Source organism: Melitaea cinxia, chromosome 10, assembly GCF_905220565.1.
Source record: "Melitaea cinxia chromosome 10, ilMelCinx1.1, whole genome shotgun sequence".
Classification (NCBI taxonomy): domain Eukaryota; kingdom Metazoa; phylum Arthropoda; class Insecta; order Lepidoptera; family Nymphalidae; genus Melitaea; species Melitaea cinxia.
This window is the reverse complement of record NC_059403.1, coordinates 9,345,451-9,372,347: the sequence shown is the minus strand read 5'-3', so window position 1 is coordinate 9,372,347 and position 26,897 is coordinate 9,345,451. Positions and strand designations below refer to the sequence as shown.

General features: G+C 35.7%; 3 protein-coding genes and 1 long non-coding RNA gene across 4 annotated transcripts in view; 1 reads left to right on the top strand and 3 right to left on the bottom strand.

Moving 5' to 3' along the window:
- LOC123657335 (kinesin-like protein KIF19) overlaps window positions 1-9,828 on the bottom strand; it is a 44,921-nt gene extending 35,093 nt beyond the window's left edge. Inside the window, 4 exon segments of the mRNA XM_045592901.1 lie at window positions 1,029-1,214; window positions 1,593-1,703; window positions 2,192-2,260; window positions 9,735-9,828. Of these exon segments, the coding sequence (XP_045448857.1) occupies window positions 1,029-1,214; window positions 1,593-1,703; window positions 2,192-2,260; window positions 9,735-9,806 (438 nt within the window). The 5' untranslated portion in view covers window positions 9,807-9,828.
- A 4,153-nt stretch (window positions 9,829-13,981) lies between these two features.
- Window positions 13,982-15,364, bottom strand: LOC123657337 (elongator complex protein 6). Its single transcript, XM_045592903.1, has 2 exons — window positions 15,171-15,364; window positions 13,982-14,815 (listed from the first exon to the last, which is right to left on the bottom strand). The coding sequence occupies exon 2, from the start codon at window positions 14,812-14,814 to the stop codon at window positions 14,068-14,070; it is 747 nt and encodes a 248-aa protein (XP_045448859.1). The 5' UTR covers window position 14,815; window positions 15,171-15,364; the 3' UTR covers window positions 13,982-14,067.
- On the top strand, window positions 15,106-22,690 carry LOC123657336 (mitochondrial dicarboxylate carrier). The gene is made up of 6 exons (XM_045592902.1): window positions 15,106-15,162; window positions 20,902-21,074; window positions 21,276-21,388; window positions 21,563-21,702; window positions 21,798-22,005; window positions 22,437-22,690. Exons 2-6 carry the CDS (start codon window positions 20,903-20,905, stop codon window positions 22,680-22,682), a joined length of 879 nt encoding a protein of 292 aa, XP_045448858.1. The 5' UTR covers window positions 15,106-15,162; window position 20,902; the 3' UTR covers window positions 22,683-22,690.
- On the bottom strand, window positions 21,688-24,736 carry LOC123657340. The gene is made up of 2 exons (XR_006743691.1): window positions 24,534-24,736; window positions 21,688-22,003 (listed from the first exon to the last, which is right to left on the bottom strand). It is a non-coding gene; the product is annotated as an uncharacterized LOC123657340 (long non-coding RNA).
- Between the last annotated feature and the right edge of the window lie 2,161 nt (window positions 24,737-26,897).

Sequence of the window (26,897 nt, the reverse complement as noted above, 5' to 3'; positions counted from 1 at the left end):
GAGCAGATGCTTGTCAACTTTCTCAGGTCGGGTGGGCTCTTTTTGATGAACTCCTCTTACGAAAAGAAGTTCCTGAGGCGGTGGACATGGCAGAGACCGCATATATGACGAGGAAAAAGATAGATTTCATCGTAACGGATAAAAGGCATATATTCAGCGATGTCTCAGTGGTTAATAGATTTAACAGCGTCAGCAACCACCGGGCACACTGAATATAAGCGTAGGGAAAGAGCGTGCCCACTGAATGAAATCTCTTCTTCGACCTACGCTTCCCCAAATCGGGCAAATGCTGTTTGTTCCAAAAGTCGAGAGCCGAGAAGTCACAGATGTGGTCTGTGACACCCGAATATCGATCAAACTCTAGGGATAGGTATACAATCGAACATCACTCGAACGGTCCTCTTGTATGGAAGCGAGCGTTGGCCAGCAATATCTCGGCACTCTCAAGAGCTTCATGTCACGGAAATGAAGATGCTGAAATGTATGTCGTACGAGAGGCCGTCACGGGGTTCATAACTTAACTGATAAGCTCCAAGATTGGCAGGTGGGGTGGTATGGTCATATCATGCGTCGGTCTGACTACGTAGGAAGAAGGTGTCTAGACGTGTCTGTCCCTGAAACTAGACTTCCCGGAAGTTCAAGAAAGCGATGGCTAGATATCGTGAAGCAAGACATAAAAGACAATGGTCTAACTCAGAATGATGCAAAAGATCGTGCAAAGTGCAGAAGCCTAACTCGGAAGGCAGACTCTGGAAATAAGCTAGAACTAATAATGCCAAGAAAAAGAAGAAGATTTCCATATTTCCATGCGATAGGTACATATAATCAAATTTTAAAACTGCCTAGGGTAAGTATAACATTAATTTAAAGTTTGGTATCGGTCATAGCGAATAGTTAACCAATGTCTCAGAAGTGCTGGGTCATTGATAAGGTTCTTTTATTGTGATAATAGTTTTATACACAAACGCTGTCTGCTACATAAAAACACCATATAAAAAGCAATTCAGGGCAAGGTTAAACATTCTTACCTCATAGGAATCTGGGTCATCGCTTTCAGAAATTGAAGTAAAGAGGTGATTAAGAGCTCTGGACATGAGACCACTCATTGTGTGTGTTTTCCCAGCTCCCGTCGCCCCATAGGCAAAGATCGCACCAGCTATTCCTTGAAGGGTGTCACCAACAAGAGGTGCGCAAATAACTTCGTAAATTTCTTCCTATTAATATATAAAAAATAACTATAAAATGGATGCATTTTGCACCTAAAATGTCTTTCTCAGTTAATTTTAAGTCTAGCGTCTAGAGTCTGCGTACCATCCTTTCTTGTTGTTGTCTTCGTGTTGTACCGTCGTTTATTGTTTGCAGAAACAATATTATATTATTTTCTTTAAAGGTAAAAATAAATATAAGTTTAGGTTTTTTATAGTACAAAAATCTCATAATTTTACTATTCTATAATTAATTGTTCAATAAGATGTTACTTTTCCTTCATGTACCTATTTTTGTAGAAGACCTTTATTGAATAGATTGTATTATGACCTAGTCAACAAATTCTTACCTTATAAATATAATGCTAATGTGCATATTAAACATACTTGAGTGCTCTCCTCGCTGAAAACACGATCGTAAACGTAATGTTTATCGTTGACACGACGCTGGCGCAGTACGTCTCGACGCACATCTGCTTCCTCTTCTAAGACTAACATCTGAGATTAAAAGGTTAACATCTTTTTTTTAAATTTTTTACTAAAAATTCAGACTTTTTGATCAACAGTGTTAAAAATAATAAACCCACAATTCAAACCAATAGACGAATATGTGCTTTAGATTGCACGACTGAAGTAAATCTTCTTTAGCTCTATTTAACTTATCCCTCTCAACTTCCGTTCGCCTCGCCCGATAACACTTATCGTAACGTTCTCGTCACGCATTCACCAGCTTACTCCCCAAGTCAAGTGTTGTTAAAGAACTTTTACTTCAAAAACAATTTTAAACACTTATGCGAATTTTCAGGAAAACTCCTCAGAATACTAAGTTACCTAGTCGTTCAATGTAATTGAACAAATTTGGATACACAGAAAACTAATAAGGTTAACTGTTGTATGAAATACATAAACAAGAGGTTAACGCCAGTTAACCCCTTAGTTATGTGTTTTACATAAATTATGACTATAAATCTGATTAAGGCGGTCACCTTATCGCTGACCACGTGGACGATGCGGGGACCTTCATCGCCGCGTAGCGGTCGTACTCGAACAGCCACCTATGTAATTTAAAACTTGAATGTCTTATTTATTCTTATGCAAACTATTTTACGTTTAAGTAATAAATGATATTGTGCATAACCATCTAGTTGTAACATTACAATGTCCTAATAGTTTATTTCTATATATCTAGGCTATATTCTATACCTAGGTATTTTTAAATAATATGAAAGAAGTTAACATTTTACAAAGAAATTACAATATTTTCTTAAAAACTTTAATATTAATTAGTGATAACTATAATTTATATTAAGTCCATAAAATATCGTCGCTGCGCGTGCGAAACCGCGTAAGAGCAGTTTGTAAATACCGCGTAACTGCAAAACGCGCAAAATTCAAATATCGTGCTGGCAGATTCTAAACGCTTATTGGCTTATATTAGACTTCATCTAATTTGAATTATCCAATTAGAAACGTCAGTTTTGCTATCGAAACAATACCGCGGAACAGTAGGAGTCCTGACGTTGGAAGCAAGTGCGCGTATTTACTACGTCCGTGAGAAAAATTTAATGAGAATTCTGTGTGCTCCCGAAAATAATTATTTTGTCGTGATTAACCACCGTGTAAGTATGTTTTAAATGTTTATTATTTTTCGTTTGTAATATGCTCATGCTAGAATATTTAAATTACACGTAATTCTGTTTTAATTTATTAGTCCTGACTAATATAATCCCTAACAAGTAATTACGCGGTCTTGACATCGCTTGATTTATTTGTTTTGTTAAGTTACGCGGTATTGCATTTTACTGAAACTAATAATTATACATTTTTTATTTATAGATAAATTCTTACACTCTCACCCAAATGATGAGGGACCAAGAAAACTTTATTTTAGAAAATGCAGATTTTAATGATAACGTCGTAACTTTGCGAGAGCTATGTGAAAGGCGAAAAATATTATTACAGAAGAAGAAAGATATATTAAATATATGCAACTATCAAAATAAAGCAGCAATACAACCAGTGACGACACCTTTGTCACAGAATCAAAATCTAACACCAGAGATACCTTTGTCTGAGAATTTAACATCCGAGTTTACTACACTTACTACGATTTTGGACCCGCCAGAATCGATGCAAAATGTATATTGTAATATTCCTACATCGATTAAATCTAATGATGTAGCAGAAAATCACAATAATGACATTGATTTTACGTCTCATGACAATTTTTTTGTCAACTTATCAGACATTACAAACTTAAAGTCATTATCACCAGAATGTACAGGGTGGTTTCCCGAAAGGGAAATAGAAGAAAATGAAAAAAATATAAAAAAACGTAAAGGAGATCAAAATAATTGGAAGAGAATGAAAAATAAAAAACAGAGAATGATGGGAAAAGAGTACATTGGATTTAAAAAAGAGGGCACAAAATTTGTCCAGAACGATCCTAAACCAGCAAGAATAATGGGTCCAATATGTATGTCAACAAAATGCTTCAGTGGTAAGGCTATGTATTGTTCAAAATTAACAGAAAAAGTTCGATCTGAAATATTTAATAACTATTGGAAGATGACTTGGCAAGAAAAGAAAATGTACGTATATTCAATGGTGGATAAAAAACCTACATCTAGAAAAACCAAGACCGTAAATTCAAGACGACGTGATACTAAAATATACTATTTAAAAGTTAATGATAAAAAAGAAAGAGTTTGCTTGAAAACGTTTTTGGAGACATTGGGTATAAAAGAATGGACGGTTCGCTATTGGCTTGGAGATGAGACAAATATTAAGGAGCCTGAAACAACAGAAGTCATACAAAAAATATCCAAAAAAGAATTAGCTAAAAATTATTTAACTGCCCTACCGAAACTACCGTCTCATTACTGCAGACAATCTACGTCAAAGTTGTACTTAGAACCAATTATACAATCAAAATCACAATTGTATCGTCTTTATGTCGATTACTCGGTTTCGGGAAATAAACCTGTGGCATCTAGAAAAGTATTTGAAAGCGTTTTGTTTGAGGAGAATATTGGATTATTTCAACCAAAAAAAGATGCTTGCGACCAGTGTTGTGCTTACAAAATTGGTAATTTATCAGATGAACAGTATGCTAAACATATCGAACGAAAAAACTTAGCTCGAGCTGAAAAACAGTCTGACAAAGAATTAGCACAAAAAGGAATCATACATGCATTAACAGCAGATCTTCAGGCAGTCAAACTATGTCCTTTCCTCAATGCCAGTGCCCTTTACTTTAAAACTAAACTCGCCGTGCATAACTTTTCTGTGTACAATCTTGGCAATAATGGAGTCACGTGTTACTGGTTTGATGAAACAGCATGCAACCTTAAAGCCACTACTTACGCATCCTTTTTTGTAGACTATGTAACTAAATTACTGGAAAATAATTGCAAGGACGTTGTTATATTTACAGATGGTTGTACAGCACAGAATAGAAATAATGTTGTATCGAATGCGTTGTTGCACCTGGCTATGGCTAGGAACGTAGTAATAACTCAGAAGTACTTGGAGAAAGGTCACACGCAGATGGAAGTTGATTCAGTCCACTCAGTGATTGATAGGAAATTGAAAAATCGGGAAATATTTTTACCTTCACAATATGCCACAATAACAAAGGAGGCCAGAAAAGTACCAAGTCCTTATGAAGTTATTACACCTGATTATATGTTTTTTAAAGACTTTGGTCTTGCAGATTACCGGATTTATGAATCGATAAGACCTGGCCGAGGAGCGGGTGATCATTGTGTTATTGATATAAAAGCACTGAGATATAATCCAAATGGCACGATAGATTATAAACTCCACTTTTCAGATGATTTTGTCCCATTGCCTAGAAGACCAAGGAAGATTACGTCTTTGATTGACAGTATGCCTTCGATTTATAAATCTAGGCAACCAATTACCAAGACAAAGTATGATCACCTACAGGAGCTGAAGAATGTCATACCTCAAGACTGCCATGCTTTTTATGATAATTTACCTTTCAAATAATTTAAAGTTACTATTTTGACTGTGAAATGCTGTGATTAACAGAATTTAATTAGAATTTAAGAGCAAATACCAAACATATTATTATTGTTATGATTATTATTTGTTTATGAAAACTTTAGTTGAAAATATTTAAGCACCTGAAACAACGTTAAGTGATTATTATGGAAGAATCTAGGAAAAGGTTTATTTTTGTTATTCCAAGTTTCTTATTGTTATAAAAGATTTTTTCTTATCTTCATTAGATATGTAAGTACCTACCTATGCACAATGTTTTAGTTAATAATAAATAGTTACTATTTTTTAGTTTCAGATGATTATTTTGATCTTGTTGATAAGAAATCTGAACTCTTGTAACAAGATCTCTATTAAAAATTATGAATGAATAGATAATATTATCCTTTTGTAAACTGATTTCGATACTAAATACATAATATTTTTGTTAGAATATATTGTTTCAGATTGGATTTTTCTAATAATAAATACAATCCTTTACTCAATTGTTTTATTTCAAAACCGCGCACTTTTAATAAAAAATCTACTTATTTTGTAATTAGTTAAAACAAAACCGCGTAATTGACTTTACACAAAATTTAAGCCAACTACGAGTAAGTTTACGTTATTTTCCAATAAAGATAGTTGTAAAGAACTAGCTGTTAAGTTCAGTCGGTAATAAGAATTGAAATCGATGAGATATTAAGTTTTTTCTTCCTCCTGTAAAATCATCAAAAAGCAAATACGCGGACTTTACAAGTTGTTCTTACGCGGATTTGCACGCGCAGCGACGATATATCCCTTTGTCTAATAATAATGAATTAACCGACTCAAAATGTGTAATTTTAGATATTGTAATTTTCTTCGATTATTTTATAAGTATAAACATTCAAAAGAAAGGCTTCTTCCTGTAATATCCCTCAGCTGGGCCAAAAGCCAGCAGTTGGATGGTTATTCCACCATCGGTCGGCTTTTTAAGTTCCAAGGTAGTAGTGGAACTGTGTTATCCTTTAGTCGCCTCTTAGGACACCCACGGGAAGAGAGGAAGTGGCTTTATTATTTACTACCGTAGCCACACAGCGTGCTTTTTCACACTATTCTAATTTCACAGAATTTTAATATGCTTGAGTTTTAACCGACTTCCAAAAAGGAGGATTTATCAATTCAATTTTACTTTTTTAATGTATGTTACCTCAGAATTTTTGATGACTTTTTTTCAAACAAAAGGTGGTACGTGTCATGTGGTCTCGTTTAAATTTAATTGAGATCTGATTAGTACTTTTTTAGTTATATCTAATAATGCGTATTTAGGTGAATATTTTTTCGTCGACCTACTTTGTATTATAACGCCTAAGTTTTCACTCATTATACCGCTTTTGATCGAAATTGTTTCAATCGAAAGTTAATACTTGTCTGATGACTACGTTTTGATAACGCGTATTTAGTTGACTACTTTGTATTACTTGTCGATGTAATTGAAGTCGGTTTTATTTTTCGTATGCTAGCAAATACAATTATATGGATTATATTATATGGATATTTTTATCTCACGTGTACCACTTCCTTTTTTTTTGTTGACCCAGAGGAAATCCCTAACGGATGCCTCCAGCCCGAGGGAGCTGGAGGGTATGGGTAGGCGCGCCTCCGTTACGCGCCAGAAGACCAATACGTGGACGTCGGCCTCTAATTCCCACGGGGGGCTGCTGGCGAGAAGGCACGATGCAGTGTAGGACACCGTGCGGTACGCTCTTGCAGCTCGCAGCGCGATAGCACGTTGCGGCCTGCGAATCAACGGCACGTTTGGGCGCACAGTGCGTCTGCCCAGATCGGTGCGCTGTATAGCGCCATCGACTGTACGACTCCTATGTAGAGGCGTCGGCACTTGTCGCTGGGCCCTTTCAGATTCGGCAGTAGGCCTCCGAGTGCCCTGGCAGCGGCTAGAAGTTTTGGGGCCAGCCGCCGGAAATGTTCATCGAACGTCGAGAACGATTCCTAGGTACTTCGTTGTCGACCCGACGGTGATGGGAGTACCTCCGACGACTATCGACGTCCCGGGTGGGGGTGCGCCCCTGGGCCTGTGGAAGGCAAGGACCTCCGTCTTATCTTATCTCTATCTTATAAGCCACCTCCAGCCCGAGAGCCCGAATCCTGGTCACCACCTACGCGACGCTGGCCGTGGCAAGGTGGCCTGCCTCACGGTTGTCGTTGGCACGAACGGTGACAAGAGTGTCATCAGCATAACAGATGACGGACACTCCCGGAAACGTGGTACCGCGAAGCACCCAATCGTATCCGATGATCCACAGGAGCGGACGAGAACCGAGCCCTGTGGAACGCCGCAAGACATCAACCACCTTGCCCATCCGCCGCCAAATATCGGGAACTCTACCACCCTTCCCGCGAAGTATGCCCCGATGAACGACTACAGGTAGCGCGGAACACCGTGGTGTCCCAACGCGGCCTTTACCGTCTCCCAGGGCAGAGAGTTAAACGCGTCAGACACGTCTAATGAGATCGCCCATAACACTCCACCCTGAGAAAACTCCGCTTCGGCGAGGTCTCTCTGGTGAGCGATGGCGGCAACAGTCAACCGCCCCCAACGAAATCCGAACTGTGCGTCGTGCAGCCCCGGGTTCATCGACTGGATGATCCGGGTCGCCAGCACGCGCTCGAACATCTTGCTGATTTCGTCGAAGAGCACTATCGATCGATAGGCCGAAGGCTGTTCGGCTGACCATCCATTCTTCTTGAGTAGGACGAGCCTACCCGACTTTCACAACTGTGGGAACCGTCCCTGCTCCAAGCATCTGTCAAACAAGACGCGTGTCCTGCAACCCATGTGACCCATCGAGAGGCTCAGCACTTTTCTCGGCACGACATCTGGGCCTGGGGCGGTGCGTTTCGACTTAAGCTTCGCACGCTTGGGCCCTCTCTCCGCAAGACGTGGCTCTGCAACTCCCATGGATGGCGGGTTCCATTCCCTCCTTTGAGGGAAAAGGGACTCCACCACACGCACCAAGAGCTGTGGTAGCAAACTTTTAGTCAGAGGGGGAGCCCAGGCCTGGAGCTTCTTCCGCACCGCCTGGTATGGCCTGCTCCAGGGGTCTCGGTCCAGAGTTTGCACCCACTCGTCCCAGCACGACTCCTTAGCACGTGCAATGCCCGCTTGCAGCGATTTGCAAACGGACCGGTAGGAGTCGTACAGGCCGTCCTCTACAACCTGATTCCTTCTTCACCTTCGCCTGTAGCGGCTGAATTGGTGACGTGAGCTCACGCAGGTGTCTCGCAAATTGCAGAGCTCCGAATGCCACCAATACAAGTGCCGCCTCGGCCGGAACGCCTTCGCCCTCGGCATTGACGTGTTGTAGATCCGCGTCAGTGATTCGGGGATGACCTCAGCTTCGTCGTCGACGGAGAGGGTCGGTTCCTGAAGTTGGTGGATCCACTCCTGCACCATCGCTGCCTCCTCGACGATCTCCGCATCCACACGACTCAGCACTCAACGTGGGCCGGTTCTGATCGGGCCCATCGAGGCCGACACATTCAACCGCGACGAAGAGAGGTCGAACCGGTTGTACCGGTGGTCGGAGAGGGTCTCGACGTCTGTCAGGACTCTCTAACGCCGGACACGGTTTCGGAGATTCTGGGACGCAAGAGACACGTCCACAATGGACCCACTATTCCTTCGCACACAGGTGTTGACGGCGCCGGTGTTCAATAGGCACAGACCCGTAGCTACCACCCATTCTTCCATTACCTTGCCTCTAGCGTTTGTCGCGGAAGACCCCCAGGTTTTGGACTTGGTATTGAAGTCACCGGCAACCAGGACAGGGTGAGACGACACCTGAGCGATCAATACTCCGACCTCTCGGAGCATCACCACAAAGTCGGCGAGACTCCAACTTGGGGGAGCGTATACACCGATGACGGCAACTCCGTCCACCGCGCCAAGTGCGTATCTGTTCCCTCTCCGTATGCTCTTGAAGTTTGTAGAAGTCGGAGCAATTATAGCGACTGAGCTGTCGAGGTCGCCCAGCCAATTGCCTCGATCGGGGACCGTGTATGGTTCGGCCACTACTGCCACCTTAATATCCCACTGTGCCATGCTCTCGAGCAGCAGATCTTGAGCTCTGGCACAGTGGTCACGTGTACCACTTCCTAAATTTAACAGATTAGTATAATAATACTAGCTGCCCGGACAGACTTTGTTCTGTCAAAATTTAATACTAAAAATATATTTTATATTTTTTTATTAGTATTAAAACCTTCCTTTTTCTTTTGGGCCTTACAGCATACAAAAAAATAAGTTAGTCGAATTGGTCGAGCTATTCTCGAGTTTGCGCTTAGCAATATTTATAAATATTACAAACTTGTGATAACAATACGATAAAATAGATATCAATAAATATACATAAGAATTAAACTATGTAATTTTCCTCTGGGTTTAATAGTAAAATATTGATTGAAATTAAAAAAAAAATTTATTGTTTTCACATAGTTAATATGTATTTCAGAATTTATTACCATCAATTTCTCCTCGCTAACAGAGCGCCCACAGCTGTTGAATTTATCCGATGACAAGATACTGTGAGTCATGATACTTATCTTCTTTTTACAAATTACACCACTGATATTTACACTTTACTAATATAAATATTAAATAAAACAAAACACTACTATCGGCCAGAAATACTAACTTATAAACATGGGTTATTAGTGTATCAAAAAACGAGTAAAATGCGCGGTATTAACATCCGCATGTTTCCACATGGACTGACTGCTGGTCAAAATATAGCCTTCGCTGTCGACGGTCGCTGGGGCAACAGCTAATAACCACAAATAAAACTTTCATGCGCTATTACTTCTCATCTGTTTAAATGTGCTTTAAACATTAACTATTCCAATGCAATAAATTTCTTTACATATCACCATATCTATGTGTAAAACATGCTACACATATAAAAATGTAAAAAATATCAATTACTTTCTTTGGAATTTTTCGGCTGATCTTTTTTTAAGGTCGTCTATTTCGTTTATTTTCCATATAATAATCAATTAAAGTAACAATACTTATAATATTTTGGTTCGCCTTTTTTACGTACAAATCAATTATTTTTTACACATTCCTAGTAAGTACGTTCGGCTTGCGCCGCCCCTCGCAGAATGGCCATGGTCCTTTTGGCCCTAGGCTAAATACGTTCATGGTTGTTGCCCACGCTTAATTAGAGATATTTTTGGTGATTAAATATGTTGCATGCGTTAGCGATCCCGTGGCGCCCCACAATGACGATGAGGGCAACGCTGGGTTTTAGTGGGTAGTCCGTGCGCTTTTTGACCGCACCGGGAGCCCCACACGCCTCCGGGCGGTGGAGCTAGGGTGTAAATGCATTTCCCCGCGAAAAATTAATAAATAAAATAAAAGGTGACTAAATATGTTAATAAAAAGGTCAAGTATCATTTCGGGTGGTCTTAGATGGCTCCTCGTCTGAGTTGATGGCGGTTAATGCCGGTGTCCCTCAGGGATCAGTTCTCTCTGCAACCCTCTTCTTGATTCACATAAATGACCTCCTCAGGCCCGGTATCTTTGGATACGCGGATGACAGCACTGTTACGGAGAGATACGTGTCCGGTCGACGAGCTGGTGGGGCTGAAACTCATGAGCATAGAGAGGCCCTGGTTGAACGCATGAATTTGGCTTTGAAAGAGGTATCCGATTGGGATGACGCCAACCTAGTCAAGTTTAATGCTTCCAAAACACAAGCGTGTCTTTTCACTGCTAAACGGAGTCCATTCCCATTAGCTCCGACTTTCCGGGGTGTATCTGTACCGATCACCGATAGTATTGATCTTCTAGGCATAAATATTTCGTCTAATATGAACTTCGGACAATGCATAGAGTCCAAGGCAAAAATTGCTGGTAGGAAACTTGGTATCCTCAATAAAGTCAGGCAGTACTTCACACCGGAACAGCTTCTTACTCTCTACCAAGCACAAGTTCGATCGTGTATGGAGTACTGCAGCCATTTATGGGATGGCTCTGCCAAGTACCAGCTCGCTGCTTTGGATTCTGTGGATCGACGCGCCAGAAGACTCATCGGTGACAAATCGCTGGTTTGCTCTAGACTTCAAAGTCTCGAACATCGGCGCAAGGTTGCCTGTTTGTCGGTATTTTACAGGTTATATTTCGGAGAGTGTGCTCTAGAACTATACAATTTGGTTCCACCATCACCTTTCTACCACCGAACCGCAAGGCATCGCATGAATCTGCACCGCTATGTGGTTGAAATCCCACGATCTCGCACTAAACGATTTGCTTCCTCGTTCCTAATACGCACCACAAAAATTTGGAATGCCCTTCCGGCTTCCGTATTTCCAACGAACTATAACTTGGGTATCTTTAAATCAAGAGTGAATAGGCATCTTCTAGGCAAGCGCGCACCACCTTAGGCTGCATCTTCACTTGACTTCAGGTGAGATCCTAGTCAAGCGCTAGTCTATATATTTAAAAAAAAAAAAAAATATTTAATACTATCGTATAAAGAAAAAAGTGCTTAGAGTGAAAAATAGCGCTGAAATGTGCATAGATATGTCATTATATAATCAATAGTTTAAATAATAACATTTTCATTTTTTCACTTTGAAAATAAAAGAGTTCTAAGACTCCAGTTTCAACTAACCATGACAACACACTGACTGAGGACTGCTCAAAATATGGAGCAGCCCGACTGGGGTAGTACTTCGACCTTACAGAAGATCACAACTAAATAATACTGCTTTCAAGCAGTGTAGAGTGTGGTGGTGAGTAAGGTGACCAGAGCTCCTAGGTGGAATTGGGGATAGGGTCGGAAACGCGTTTGCGATGCTTCTGGTGTTGCAGACGTCTATAAGCTACGGTAATCACTTACCATCCAGATTGTTTGCCGACCAAGTTATACAAAAAATAATAATAAAAGAAGCCTGTTTTGTGTCACAAATTTATCCAAGTTTTAAGGTGAGTTTGTGAGTAAATGAATGTAAAATAAAGTGATAAAGTGACATAAGTACTTTTATACAATCATAATATGATAAAAGGATACCAACTTAGATTTATAATTAGGTAGGTAACCTAAACTTTAATCAAAATGGTCCAAGTCGCGAATAAAATCTGTCGAATATTGTAACTGTAGAATTTTCACATCATTCCTGAATTACAAATCACAATTAAAATTTCTAGATTTTTCTGGCTTTTTGACCTTGTGGCCAGTATTTATATCCTACTAGCTGACCCGGCGAACTTCGTATCGCCTAACACAAACTTTATCGTATGGTATTAAAGTTCAAATTGACTTTTAAGTATTATCACAAATCTTTTGTATGGCAGTATAGAAAAGTGTTGTTTTTAGACTTTTTCAGGAAATTAAAATTTTTTTTTTAGAATTTTTCTCTCCGTAAGAACCATCCTATTACTTCAAGGAATATTTTAAAAAAAGAATTAGCGAAATCGGTCCAACCGTTCTCGAGTTTTGCGCTTAGCAACACATTCAGCGACTCATTTTTATATTATAGAAGATAAAATCTGTCCGTCCAAATTTAATTTTACTGAATTCCCGTCAATGGTTATGTGGCGACATCTATCGCGCAACACACTAACTACGTAATTAGAGAAAAACTGATATATGCTACATCGCGCTATCAGAGTTTTCAAAGTGATTGAGTATATATACAACAGATTTACCAGTTAACGTAACTTCCGTCTGGTCGGAGGAACCTCCCTTTGCGACGGCGGACGAGAACTTCACAACCTATTCCTCGCAACCCAAAAGTTATGCTTCTAATTAATGTCCACGACAAATTACTTTATTGTGCGTGTTTTCACAGAAACTGCTTCCCGCTAATGCTTTATTTATGGAATAAGAATTTTCCCTGGGGGACTAAATTACAAGGTTCTTCCAAAAGGTAGTAAAAATTCACTCCTCTTTGGAAGAGGACGGTTTATCGCTTATGATGTTCCTAGTATTGCAGGCACCACAGGTTACCGATATCCTTTTACCATCTATCTCTATCATCTTTACGCTTTTTGCTGCCCTTATTGTATTAAAATTGAGTGATCTAAAAATTATTCGTAAAGTTGATGATAGCTTCAGGTACTATTGCTAACTATAATACTAGTATAATGGAATTTCAAATTTTTATCTATTAACGATCTCAATCGCAAAATTTGTGTTACAGTATCACTTAATTGAATATTGACCGATTCTCATGAAATTTTGTGTGCATATCAATTAGGTAGGTCTGAGAATCGAACAACGTCTATTTTTCATTCCCCTAAGTTTAAAGGGGAGGGGGGGGGGATTTAGAAGGTTATTAAAATATATGGCAAAACAACGTTTGCAGGGTCAGCTAGTAATATTTATAAATACATTTTCGCATAATTGCAATACGTTTATTTTTGTATACTAAAAAATTATGTTTATAAGTCCTCTGAGCCCTGATTACTATGACTGGCACCACTTACAAACCATTTTTATTACTATCATTATTTTTAATAAAAGTCAAAATAATACTGATTAATATTAGTGAACCACACTGTCAGAGTTGATTATTAGACTAAAAAATAACAATTGATTTTAATTATATTATTAAAAAAATGTTATAACTGTATGTGCTTCGGGGTAAATCATGCGGTGTAAGCTTGTCGTCAGACATCAAAGGTTTTGGACCACTGTACACTGTGCTCATATCTTCAAAATAAAAGAAAAGCTTAAAGAAGACTAAGTAAAACCAAAGCCAAATCCACATACAAAAAATATTTTTTATTTTACACATACTATATTGATAGTATTTACTACTTAACAGTATGGTATTACAAGAACAAATTTTATACAGTTCCAGGTGCAAGTAACTTTACTCCTCTGTCAAATAATTTAAAAAGATATTGAGAGGATTTTGTTTCAAAGTTGTTCATATTCTCACTTTCAAACTTACTACCTAAATATTTAATAGTTAAATGGCCAGATACATCTGCACTTAAACCAGATGATAAGCTCTCTACCTCTGCTAAAATATCTGCTTTATGAGCAAGAAGATTTGCTAAAACATATGTAAAATCATCATCACTGGCTACATTGCACTGAAAGATTAAATAGGAATTATTAAAACTTCTTATAAGATCGATCAGTTTCTTGTAGATTTCATTTACTTGTATCATACTAAATTGCATGTCAAATAAATGAGATACTCCATCAAATATAACATTTACAGCATTAAACTTATTATACATTTGTAATAATGGTTCTTTTATATTTAACCATAGCTCTTCTGCTGTTTGGCACTTATTTTCTAGTGCTGAATTTACCAATTCTTCACCAGCGTCATAAAAATGAATCTGGCCTGCTTCTATGGCTTTTTGAAGATTGTAGTTCATTTTAAGGCCTACATTATGATAATGTTGCTGTGAGTTGTGAGTTGATATAACAAAGACTGCATTTTTATTTTTTACACAATGTCCAAGAACACAACTAATAAAAAAAGAACTATCACATCCATTTATTTCTTTTGCCACAATTATTTTGCTTGTCTCCAAATCTTTATCCAGTTGGAAACTTGATAGTATATCTGAAGACATTCTGTAAACCAATTACATTTTCTCATTAGACTGAAAGATACGTAATTGTAAATAATATACATTTTAGGTAGTGATAATATTAGGTAGTACTACAAACCAGGAGAAGTAAGGATATTATTATAAAAATATTTCCGTCAAAATAAATAACATCTATAGATTATGAAACATTTTTTTATTGGTAAATAAAACAACGGTGTAATTTAACTAGCAGATCGAATTAAATTTCGGGTCATTAACACTATTACGTAATAACATAACGGCAAAAAACAAACTATAAATTAAAGCAAGATCGTCGTTATCTTATTGCAGTGTAGTTTTGTTAGTATGGTGCTAAGGCAGCCAATTTAAGTGAGTACCTTTTCAATAATTTTGAATAAATGGTTTATTTAACAATGACATCAATTTCTTAAGGGGAAATTTATTTATTTTTAATGGAAAACTAAATACTTGATCTTAGAACTTTTTAATGTAATGTCTATAATTCTTGAAAGTCGTATTGTCAAATACTACATTTAAGGTTATGTTAATATGTTTCTATCATGTTTCTATGAGGCATTCACAGAGTACATAGTAGCGGTGGGCGTTATTTAACGTAATCGGTTTCAGTAACTAGTTACGAAGCTAATAACCATATACGTAGTTTCGCCGATACGAATGTAACGATTATTTTACGTACGCAGTTTTTTTGCGTACGCAGTTTTATCAATAACTTGACACAACGACCGGCGCATAAGCGTTTTGCCTAATAACGTAACAGGTTACTAATATTAATCATTACAATACGCAGATACGCTTACGTGTAGGATAAAAAGAGATGGCTATAAGTACTATAGATGCATCTTTGTTTTCGAATATGCTCATGGGATTTTGTACGCAACTGATTATGAGCTTAAGTTTATTTTAATACGCACAGTTTTTTTAAAGAAATTTTAATTTCGGTCATGTTTCTTTTTAAATATATTCGAATTTACTATTTAGCATTAAATTAAGACAGTTGACGAGTGATTAATTATTAACGATTAATGTTATTGTCTCGTGTTGAAGTATATACTAAAATAGTATGGGTTTTTTGTTGTATTTTTAATTATATGTATGTATGTATGTATTTCGAAAAATAATTAAAAACTGTACATAAAATCAAATGAACTTCTAAATACGCCTGCATCGATTATTATGACTATACAAAAATCAAAAAGTAATTTAAATAACATGTTTTGCAGCCAGTCGTAAGTCTGGATAAAATATGAAGGGAAGTTAATTTAATTATACTATCCATCAATATTAACGTACGTAACGGCATTCGTATATGTTACAAGTTATAACATATAACTACTTCATAACCATAATACAAACAAAAGTAATATAACGTAGCCGTCCCGTACTGATACTGTATACAAAAATAACTAGTTTCGAAAAATAAGCAGTTTCGAAACTAGTTACGCGTATCCACGAAACTACGTATAACCGATTACACATAAAAGACGTTACGACCCACGACTAGTACATAGTAACAGTGAGGCATTATACCACAGAGTACTGTAATATATTTGTATTGTTTTAATACATGTGTCACTGTCATAAATTATATCATTAAAATTGATAAAACTCCACAGGCATATAAGAGGAATATATGTCTGTGTAAAACAGCATTTTCTTCTAGGATCATATTTGCCATCCTAGATTGTCCTTAACCTTACTCTGACTTTAATATGCCATGTCAAGCTATGTATATAGCATATTCGGTAAAAAAAAACGAATTGTAATAATCCAAAAGCAAAAAGAAACTAAAGAAATATTCTTTTATTAATAAAAAATAAGCTTACTTTTACTTCCCCTTGACTTTACTTTTTTCTTATACCTTTTCAAATACAATTTCGTATTGCGAAATTTTCACACCGAAGTTAAAATTTAATTAGTTAACGTAACTAAATCCAGGCAGCTTATGAGTGATTAAATGAGAGATTAAGTGTGATCGGGCGAGGCCAACGAAAGTTGATGAATAGCGGTGGGCGTTATTTAACGTAATCGGTTTCAGTAACTAGTTACGAAGCTAATAACCATATACGTAGTTTCGCCGATACGAATGTAACGATTATTTTACGTACGCAGTTTTTTTGCGTAAGCAGTTTTATCAAAAACTTGACACAACGACCGGCGCATAAGCGTTTTGCCTAATAACGTAACAGGTTACTAATATTAATCATTACAATACGCAGATACGCTTACGCGTAGGATAAAAAGAGATGGCTATAAGTACTATAGATGCATCTTTGTTTTCGAATATGCTCATTGGATTTTGTACGCAATTGACTATGAGCTTAAGTTTATTTTAATACGCACAGTTTTTTTAAAGAAATTTTAATTTCGGTCGTGTTTCTTTTTAAATATTTTCGAATTTACTATTTAGCATTAAGTTAAGACAGTTGACGAGTGATTAATTATTAACGATTAACGTTATTGTCTCGTGTTGAAGTATATACTAAAATAGTATGGGTTTTTGTTGTATTTTTAATTATATGTATGTATGTATGTATGTATTTCGAAAAATAATTAAAAACTTTACATAAAATCAAATGAACTTCTAAATACGCCTGCATCGGTTATTATGTCTATACAAAAATCAAAAAGTAATTTAAATAATATGTTTTGCAGCCAGTCGTAAGCCTGGATAAAATATGAAGGGAAGTTAATTTAATTATACTATCCATCAATATTAACGTACGTAACGGCATTCGTATATGTTATAAGTTATAACATATAACTACTTCATAACCACAATACAAACAAAAATAATATAACGTCACCGTCCCGTACTGATACTGTATATAAAAATAACTAGTTACGAAAAATAAGCAGTTTCGAAACTAGTTACGCGTATCCACGAAACTACGTATAACCGATTACACATAAAAGACGTTACGACCCACGACTATTGATGAATATATAAGTTAGATGGAGCTAAAGAAGTTTTACTTCAGTTGTGTTGTCTGAAACACACAACAATTCTGAATATTTTTTCCATTTTGACTATCTTTATATAATTTTTGATTTCGACAGAAAGTCGGAAAGTTAAGAAGACGATTACTTAATAGGTCGGGAAAAAGGCTTTTCATAATTACTTGTAAAAAATAAAGACTCAAAATAACGTGACATAGGGTATCGTTATTACAACAAGTACAGATACAAATTCAGTGTTGCAAAAGTGTAAAATAAAAAATCGGTATATTTAGCTCCGAAAAATCAGTAGAAATCGGTAGATTTTTACTCGGAGTAAAACAAAAGTATTTTAAGTCAATAAAGCGTTCATTTATTTAAATTTGTTCCGTTGATTTAAATCAAATTCTTTATTTTCATGAATATATTAATACATAAGATGTTATTAGTTACAATGTCTCATATAATCTACCTTAAACAGCGTGCAAATTTTTGTTCCATTTATAATTATAATTATTTTACATTACAGAAAAAGAAAGTACTCAAAAGCAATACGTTTTATCACTAAGAAACATTAATTATAGAAGTAGTCCATACAATGGAGACAGAAAGAAGTAATTTATTTATTTTGTTTACAAAACCAACAGCCTTATTTGCTAAACATATCACTCCTCTCACTCACACACTCACTCTACAGCGAAAGCCGCAGCTCTGCCGCGAAAGAAGTATGAATTAGCGATGAATTCACTTAACACCTCACAAAATTTCGCAACTACATTTAATTTGTTAAATGCGAATTGAATCTTCCCATGTCAATAATGAATCCGAATACTAATTCTAATCCATCGATATAATCCAAAAATAATCCATCACTAATCTTATACCTAATTCAAGAAACAAACCCGAAGAAAGTTATCTTCAGGGATTTTCCCTAGTAAACTCACCAGACAATAATAAACTCTATTATATGACGTGTTAGTACAATTTGTTGTAACAGACCGCGGATTTGAACGGTCATATTCAACGTGGTGAGAAGAATTTCGGGAAGTCCCCATGCATAGATTTTGTGATACCGTTTTCTTTTAGTGTTACCGTATTAAGAATATTATTTTACCTTTTTTTTAGAAAATTATTTTACATTAGTTGAAAATTCAAAAATTCGGTAGATAGCACTGCTAAATCGGTATATCGGTAGACAAGGGCCAAAATCGGTAGATCTACCGATAAATCGGTAGCTTTTGCAACGCTGTACAAATTAACCTTAAATAACGTTACTAAATTTTTAACGGTATTCCAAGCCCTGCCTAGATCAAAAAGGGGTCATTCCACCAAAGGCTCACAACGCCATCGATCACTACCGCTGAAATTGCCGTTCCACTATGGTAAAAAACGCCGCGCGCGTTGTACCTGTAGGCATAGATCAAGTAAAAAAATATAGATAACGCACTTAGAACAAAAAAGTGAAGCCACTTTTTTAAATATGTGTGAGTGAGTGAAGTGTTGACACTTTTTAAAAAAAGTTCCTAAAATTTTTATTAAACAATGAATTTAATATGTGAAAATAAAAACCTGTTTATAGTTTTAAATATATTTACTCCTTTTTTCGCTTCAAATCGTTAAATAAATCTATTGCAGCCATGTTTTGATTTAATGAATTATATAAATCTGTGTCAATGAAAATTGTGTTTTTAAGTAATTGATGATTTCTCTGAAGGGCAAGTCCCTGTTTTAAAGACGTCTAACTCTTTGCTGTAATGATTTAATTTTTTTTTTTAAATAAAGTTCCTGTCTTTTTAACTTTTCTCTTAGTTAATGTTTTCTAGGTGTATCAAAGATTGAATCTTAGTTATTGACTGATTTGAGACTCATCCGGTAGGTACTAAAACAAAAAATACAACATTAAAATACGTAGTAGTAAGTAGTAGTATATACGTAATGGTACTCTGCCAAGTCCACGTTTTGTACCGTACATGTCAGCTTTATCAAAATGGTTTGAACAAACCACATTAGATGAGGATGGCTGTCGTTATAGTTCATTTCGGCTCAGTCGTATAGCATCTACCTATTCTATCTATCTCCTATTAAAATATTCGTTGGAAACCTAAAATCATGATATTTAGTAGTATAATATGAGTGGTTAATTCACAAATTTAAACAGACTTCAATTTAAATAAAAAATAAAATCACACGATAAAAAAAAAAACACAATAATGATGTCCACTTTCTACTTAATTATTTTTCTATGATTGCCTACAATTTACTTACCCGCATTTTGGGCTAATGGAAATAAAAATTACTGGTAACACTCCCTCGGTACGTCATTTCGGGACATCAAAATTATAAGTTCCGAATAACCTCAATATTATTTTGGAATAACAAGAAATATAAAATTTTGTATGTACTTACGTGTGAAACGATATTTCTTGAGACTTTTTATTCACTTTGGTATTGTTTTTGCACTATTTAATTACATAAGAACGGCATTTTGAAGGCAAAGTTACTGTACGAGGCCCCGTGAGATACTAACGAAAATGAGCGTAGTTTGATGCATATGTGTGCGTGAGCGCGTGTGTTTACTTGAAGGAGCCGAGTTTTGTGGCTTCAGTAACAACAAAGGCCGCGCATTATCTACTTTTTTTTACTTGATCTATGACGTAGTACATAATAATATCATGTACTATGCTCTGTGGGAATGGCTTTACAGTATACTAAATTGACGTCACACTGTAAAGTGGTCGCAGTGCTTATCGGAACATATTCCTAGTACATTATTATTAATTTAAAAAAATAAAACCCAGTACATATGAGTGTATAAAAGTTTGGGTATAATATAAGTTCCTTGATAAAAATTGAGTTTCACTATGGTTTCACTTATGTTGTCAAAATGTCAATGTCAAATAAGATGTCAATGACTGGAGAAAGAGTCGGCATGAATTTAATATAAAGTGTCCATGTTTTTATATATATTATCTATTTTGACTTAACACAGTCTTAATGAACAGTATAATGCCTTATAAATAACCGCGACTGCTAAAATGTTACATAATAGGCAACGGAAGTTACTGTAAATTATTCTCAACTTGACCCAGACCATGAAACAGGGTCACTGAAAAGTAGTTTATATCAAAATATACAACTCTAAATACTTCTTAGAATGGGAAAACCAAAGGAAGTACGTGTATCACAATGGTACTTCGGTGGTCTAGCCTCCGCTGGAGCAGCTTGCATCACTCATCCCCTAGATTTGTTAAAAGTACAAATGCAAACTCAAAAAGGAAAAAACATCTCGATATTCCAGCTAACGGGAATAACTATAAAAAATCAAGGTAATTACGAATTGATTTTTAATTATTTAATGAATTTTATTTATACTAACACAAGTTTATTTAAAATGTTATAACTACTTTTTATATAATAATATCATTGGAAACATAATTTTCGTGTAAGTTTCTTTATTATGAAATATAGGTAATTTATTTAAAAATAAATAGAGCACTAAATTTTAAAAATAATGTTGTTTTTTATAGGTGTCACTGGTCTTTATAATGGTATTTCTGCGTCTTTGCTGCGTCAGCTTACTTACTCTACAACCAGATTTGGCATCTATGAAGTTGCAAAACAACATTTAACTGTGAAAGATGTTAGTATTTATTTATTTTAGTATTTTATTAAATTTTGTTATATATATATATTTTTTTTAATTTAAATAAAAAATATGTTATATGAAAATTATCATATCAAAAATATGATTATATATTATATCACAAGTATGATTCATACATTAGACATTTATGATGATATTTTCAATTTACAGGGCCAAGCAATACCATTTTATATGTCAGCATTTTTAGCTGGTTTAGGAGGCTTTGCTGGAGGTTTTGTGGGAAACCCAGCAGATTTGGTGAATGTACGCATGCAAAATGATGTTAAACTACCACCTGAGCAAAGAAGAAAGTGTGTATTGTATTTAATAAAATAATATTAAATTATAAGATTTCTTTGCAGTATATGAAGTCAACATTATCTAAAAGATAAACAAAATGTTTTAGCTATAAAAATGCTATTCATGGCCTGTATCGTGTAGCAGCTCAGGAGGGTATTCTACGTTTATGGGCAGGAGCTTCTATGACATGTAGTAGAGCAGCTCTGATGACTATTGGTCAATTGTCCTTTTATGATCAAATCAAGGGTTTACTCTTAGCTTCACCTTATTTCGGCGATGATGTGGCTACACACGTGATGTCAAGTTTTCTGGCTGTAAGTTTTGAATATATTTTATAATTATTGCAATAAAATATTAAAAAAATAATCATTACAGCCTATACAGTCCACTGCTGGACATAGGCCTCCACAAGTTCACGCCAAAAATAATGTGAACTCATGTGTTTTGCCCATACTTAGTCACCACGCTGGGCAGGCAGGTTGGTGACCGCAGTACTGGCTTTGTCGCACTGAAGACGCTGCTGCCTGTCTTCGGCCTGTGTATTTCAAAGCCAGCAGTTGGATGGTTATCCCGCCACCGGTCAGCTTTTTAAGTTCCAATGTGATAGTGGAACTGTGTTATCCCTTAGTCGCCTCTTACGACACCCACAGGAAGAGAGGGGGTGGCTATATTCTTTAGTACCGTAGCCACACAGTACATTAAAATTAATTAAAAAAATAATGTTAATACATAAATGTGTTTTCAGGGAGCAGTAGCAACTACACTCACACAACCAGTAGATGTTCTAAAAACTCGAGCAATGAATGCAAAACCAGGTGAGGTAAAAAGCATTTTGTTACTAATTAAGAATACTGCCATGGAGGGACCTCTAGCATTTTTCAAAGGGTACATTCCGGCATTTGTGAGACTTGCCCCGCATACAATTTTAACATTTGTATTCTTAGAACAACTAAGAATAAATTTTGGTTTTATAAAGCAAACACATGAATAAATCAAAAATTTGTTTATTATAAATGGCCTAGATATTGCATGTGTCGTCGATGTTTTAGTTTTTGAGATCAGTGCTACAAATCAGGGAAGTGATGATTTAGATTTCTTATAAGTAATGTGTACAGCTTTGTCAAGATTTAATTAGATCTAAATTATAAGGAGTGTTCAAGTACCTAAGAGTGCTGCTTTTATAGGTTATGCATTCGCTGTTTTTTATATATTTTAACTTAGTTTTGTAGATGCATTTGGAGCATTTTTTTATCTAAATATCACTGAATATTACCTAAGAGATAAAGATGCGCACTATTTTCTATTTTATTTATACTTAAATATTTTTTGTATATTTGTTTATGGATTTTTCATAAATATTTATTTGTTGTACAGCTAAGATGTTACCATTACAAATATAAATCAGTTTTGAAATTATTTGGCTTCAAGCTAGTGGCTCTCAAAGAGAGCATAGATTTTTATGAAGAATTTTATTTTATATATTAAGTAGCCTTATTATTATAATAGAATCAATTTTAATTAATAATGAGATATTTATTAATGTGATATATTTTTATTTAGAATTGTTTCTCATTTATTTGATTTTGATGCCAAGTATTAAAAAAAACAAGAAATATGATTTTCTAATACTGTAAACATCTTTAAAAAATACTGTAATCAACAGAAAAATTATGAAATACTAAAATAAATTAAAATTCACAAAATTGTTAGTCATTATAAAACGTGGTAAAGGTTAAATACAAAAAAAAATGTTTTATAATTATTTTTCAAGTGACATCATGTATAATACATACAATCTTCCACTTGCTTTACATGAGTAAAATTTTTTCTTTTTTTATAGACATTATTTTGGTACTATAATACCATTATAACATTAAATATTATATTGATTGTAATAATATAAACATAAAGTACATGGTATTAAAAAACACAATATATATAAAATACAATGTACTGATAATATTCACATTCAGTGCCAAATTAATAAAATGTAATAGCCAAGCTACTCGGAAATAAAATATGTTTTATGTTTATATATATTTGATTATACATGCTAGAATATTTTTCGAAATAACAATTTTACATTCCTGGATAAATTTTGAAAAGAAAAGTATTATATTTTAGTAGTTGTACTATAAATCTTGTTTAAACAAAAATATATAATAAAACAGTAAATTTATTGTAACTTTATTTTTTCTACAATATATCAAGTGTTTATAACACGATGTGATCTGAACTAGCAAAGTTCAATAAAATAAATTATGTCTGTAATTTAAGTAAATTAGCTGATAATAAAAATTCACAAGTCCAACAAATATAAATGAAATGAAACTAACTTCCAGACCTATCGTTATATATGAAGTTTTAAATGTTTTTATTTATATGTATTTAACAAATATAAAACTAATAAATGAGTGTCTATATAATAGTCCTACATTATGTTGTTACAAATATTAATATAGATAATGTCCTTGTTGTTAGTGGTTGTGTATTACAATGTTAAACATGAAAATATTGTTTTATTTTACACTTTTCCTTAACCTATTGTTTTAATGCAAAATGAACTTGGTCTAGATGTTTACTCTTATGAAGTTTTTTTCTTCCTAATTAATGGTTATTACTGATAGGAAATTAGGATAAAACGTAAACGTCATCTAGCTATTTCTACGTGAAATAATTCAACTATTTTATTATAAATCCACACTAAAATCATTAGCAAATAAAAACAAACTGAAAAATGCTTGTTGGGAACTTTTTGTCCCGCAACATAAAGCGCAATATTCAATCATTGAAGTATAATGTACTATACGTTAGTATTAATAGCTCAATGCATTCAATATACCTGACGCTGCAACGTTGCATAGTGTCCCGCAACATTATACGTGACGCGGGGCATGTTGCTTGCTCCCGCTTCGAGAGTGAGCGCATTTGTCCCGCGCCAGTGATGCGTGGTGTTGCGTTATTTGTCACCAAGTTTAGTCGCGACCCCAACGTGCCTATTACTTTGTCTAATAGCTACAACTTCCTCGGGCGACATTTCTATAAACACTGATTAGCGTGGCCTACACAATGTTCCGCGACATTTCCTCGGCAACTTCTACGTGGTTGTTGAGGAACATATTCCGCAACATGTTGCTCCATTTTCCCTACTGTAACTGATGCTTAAGACTTACATAGTTTATACCAGAGGCTCTCAAACTTTTTTGTCTCATATACCATATTCTAAATTTTGCTGGTTCCGATGGACTAACCCCTTCGTTCCCCTACAGCTAAAAATAATTATGGCAAAAAGAACAGAAAATTTTCGGCTACCTATTTTTACGACGACGAGACACCATAACTCCATAAAATAACCGAGTCAAGGGAAAATGTGTTTCGATTGAAGTTTGTGGGCATGCCCACCATGCCAACGATGGATCTGCGCCGCCCCAACCGATCGACAACTTTGTAATGAGATAAATTTTCACGGACCCACGCTTACAAATTTTGAACCCCCATGACCTTTATAGAATCGTAAACTATGCATTTGATCATGTCTATGATCTTCAGCAAATTGTTGTGCATGAGCAAAAACACATTGAATAGAAGCGGAAAGAGCACGTCACTTAAAGTTATTAAGGCCTACCATACAGATTCTCGACAATAGAATTAGGTATACAAGGAATGGGAGTACTGTAAAAAAATTATACATCCTTCAATCCTTGCGTAGATATCAACCTACAACTACCATATACCTACGCTTATAAAAAAAAACAATAAAAGGACTTCAAGATTACCATTGCCACGTTTTAAACTAAGTTTTCTAAAAGACATTTAGATTACAATGCCCTTAAACTATTAAACATTATAAAGGATAAAATAAAATTAAAGAACTATTCGTACCTACCAGTAAAATAATATGTCAAACTCACTCCAAAACGCAGACACATTTACATACTCATACGCACACACATACCGACACACACTAATAATAATAAATAAATAAATAAACGCTTCACACTCAACTGCGGATTTTCTCCTGTGTCGGGGATCCGGAAACACACAATACCGCCCAGACCACGACAAACATCTATATGGCCAATACAAATATCGGTCGTGAGCGGGGATCGAATCCGCGACCGCCAGCGCAACAGTCAGTACTGTGACCGCTGCGTCAACGCGTCGTCATGTCCTCACTAATGAAAAACATGTTTTTTCAAATTTGTATTTATACTCTTTGTTTTGTTTGTGTTGTTGTCATATTTCTATACAGATTAGTTGCATTTATGTTTTCGCTATCTGAATGCTAAGTCTGATTATGTAACAATAAATTAATTTTTGGGAAAGACACTGGCCTGTAACATAGCTTTTTTTAAGCTAGCACGGGCCACAGGAGTTCTAAATAATGTAAACTAGGTACCTACTTTGAGCAAAACAAAAACTAGTTTATTATTATTATAAACTAGCGGTGCCCACGACTTCGTCCGCGTGGAATTTAACAAAAAAGTATTTGTTCAGTTCGCAGAATTATAAAATAAATAAATTTCTAAAATAAAAGTAGTCTAAGTTACTCCTTATTAGATTAGCTATCTGCCAGTGAAAGTCCCATCAAAATCGGCCCAGCCGTTTCAGAGATTAGCCGGAACTAACAGACAGACAAAAATTGTAAAAAATGTTATATTGATATATGTAGTGTATGTGCCATAATTATGCATTAAGTGAAAAGCGGTTATTTTAGTACTACAAACAGACACTCCAATTTTATTTATTTGTATAGATAAATGCTGTGTGGTTACGGCATTAAGAATATAGCCACCCCCTCTCTTCCCGTGGGTGTCTACCACCTTGGAACTTATAAAGCCGACCGATGGCGGGATAGCCATCTAACTGCTGGCTTTGAAATACACAGGCCGAAGACGGGCAGCAGCGTCTTCGGTGCGACAAAGCCAGCCCAGCGGGAACCAACCCGCCTGCCCAGCTTGGTGACTATGGGCAAAACACATGAGTTAAATCCATTTTTGGCGTGAACTTGTGGAGGCCTATGTCCAGCAGTGGACTGTATTAAGCTGAAGTGATAATGAGTGATGTATAGATAAATATCACACCCAGACTCGAGGTGGGAATCTAACCTACAACCCCCGGAGCAGAAAGCAGGGTTACTGTAAGCTGCGCAAACGAGCTAGTAAAATGTATAGGTATAAATTATGATATAAAAGACAAAAATTAC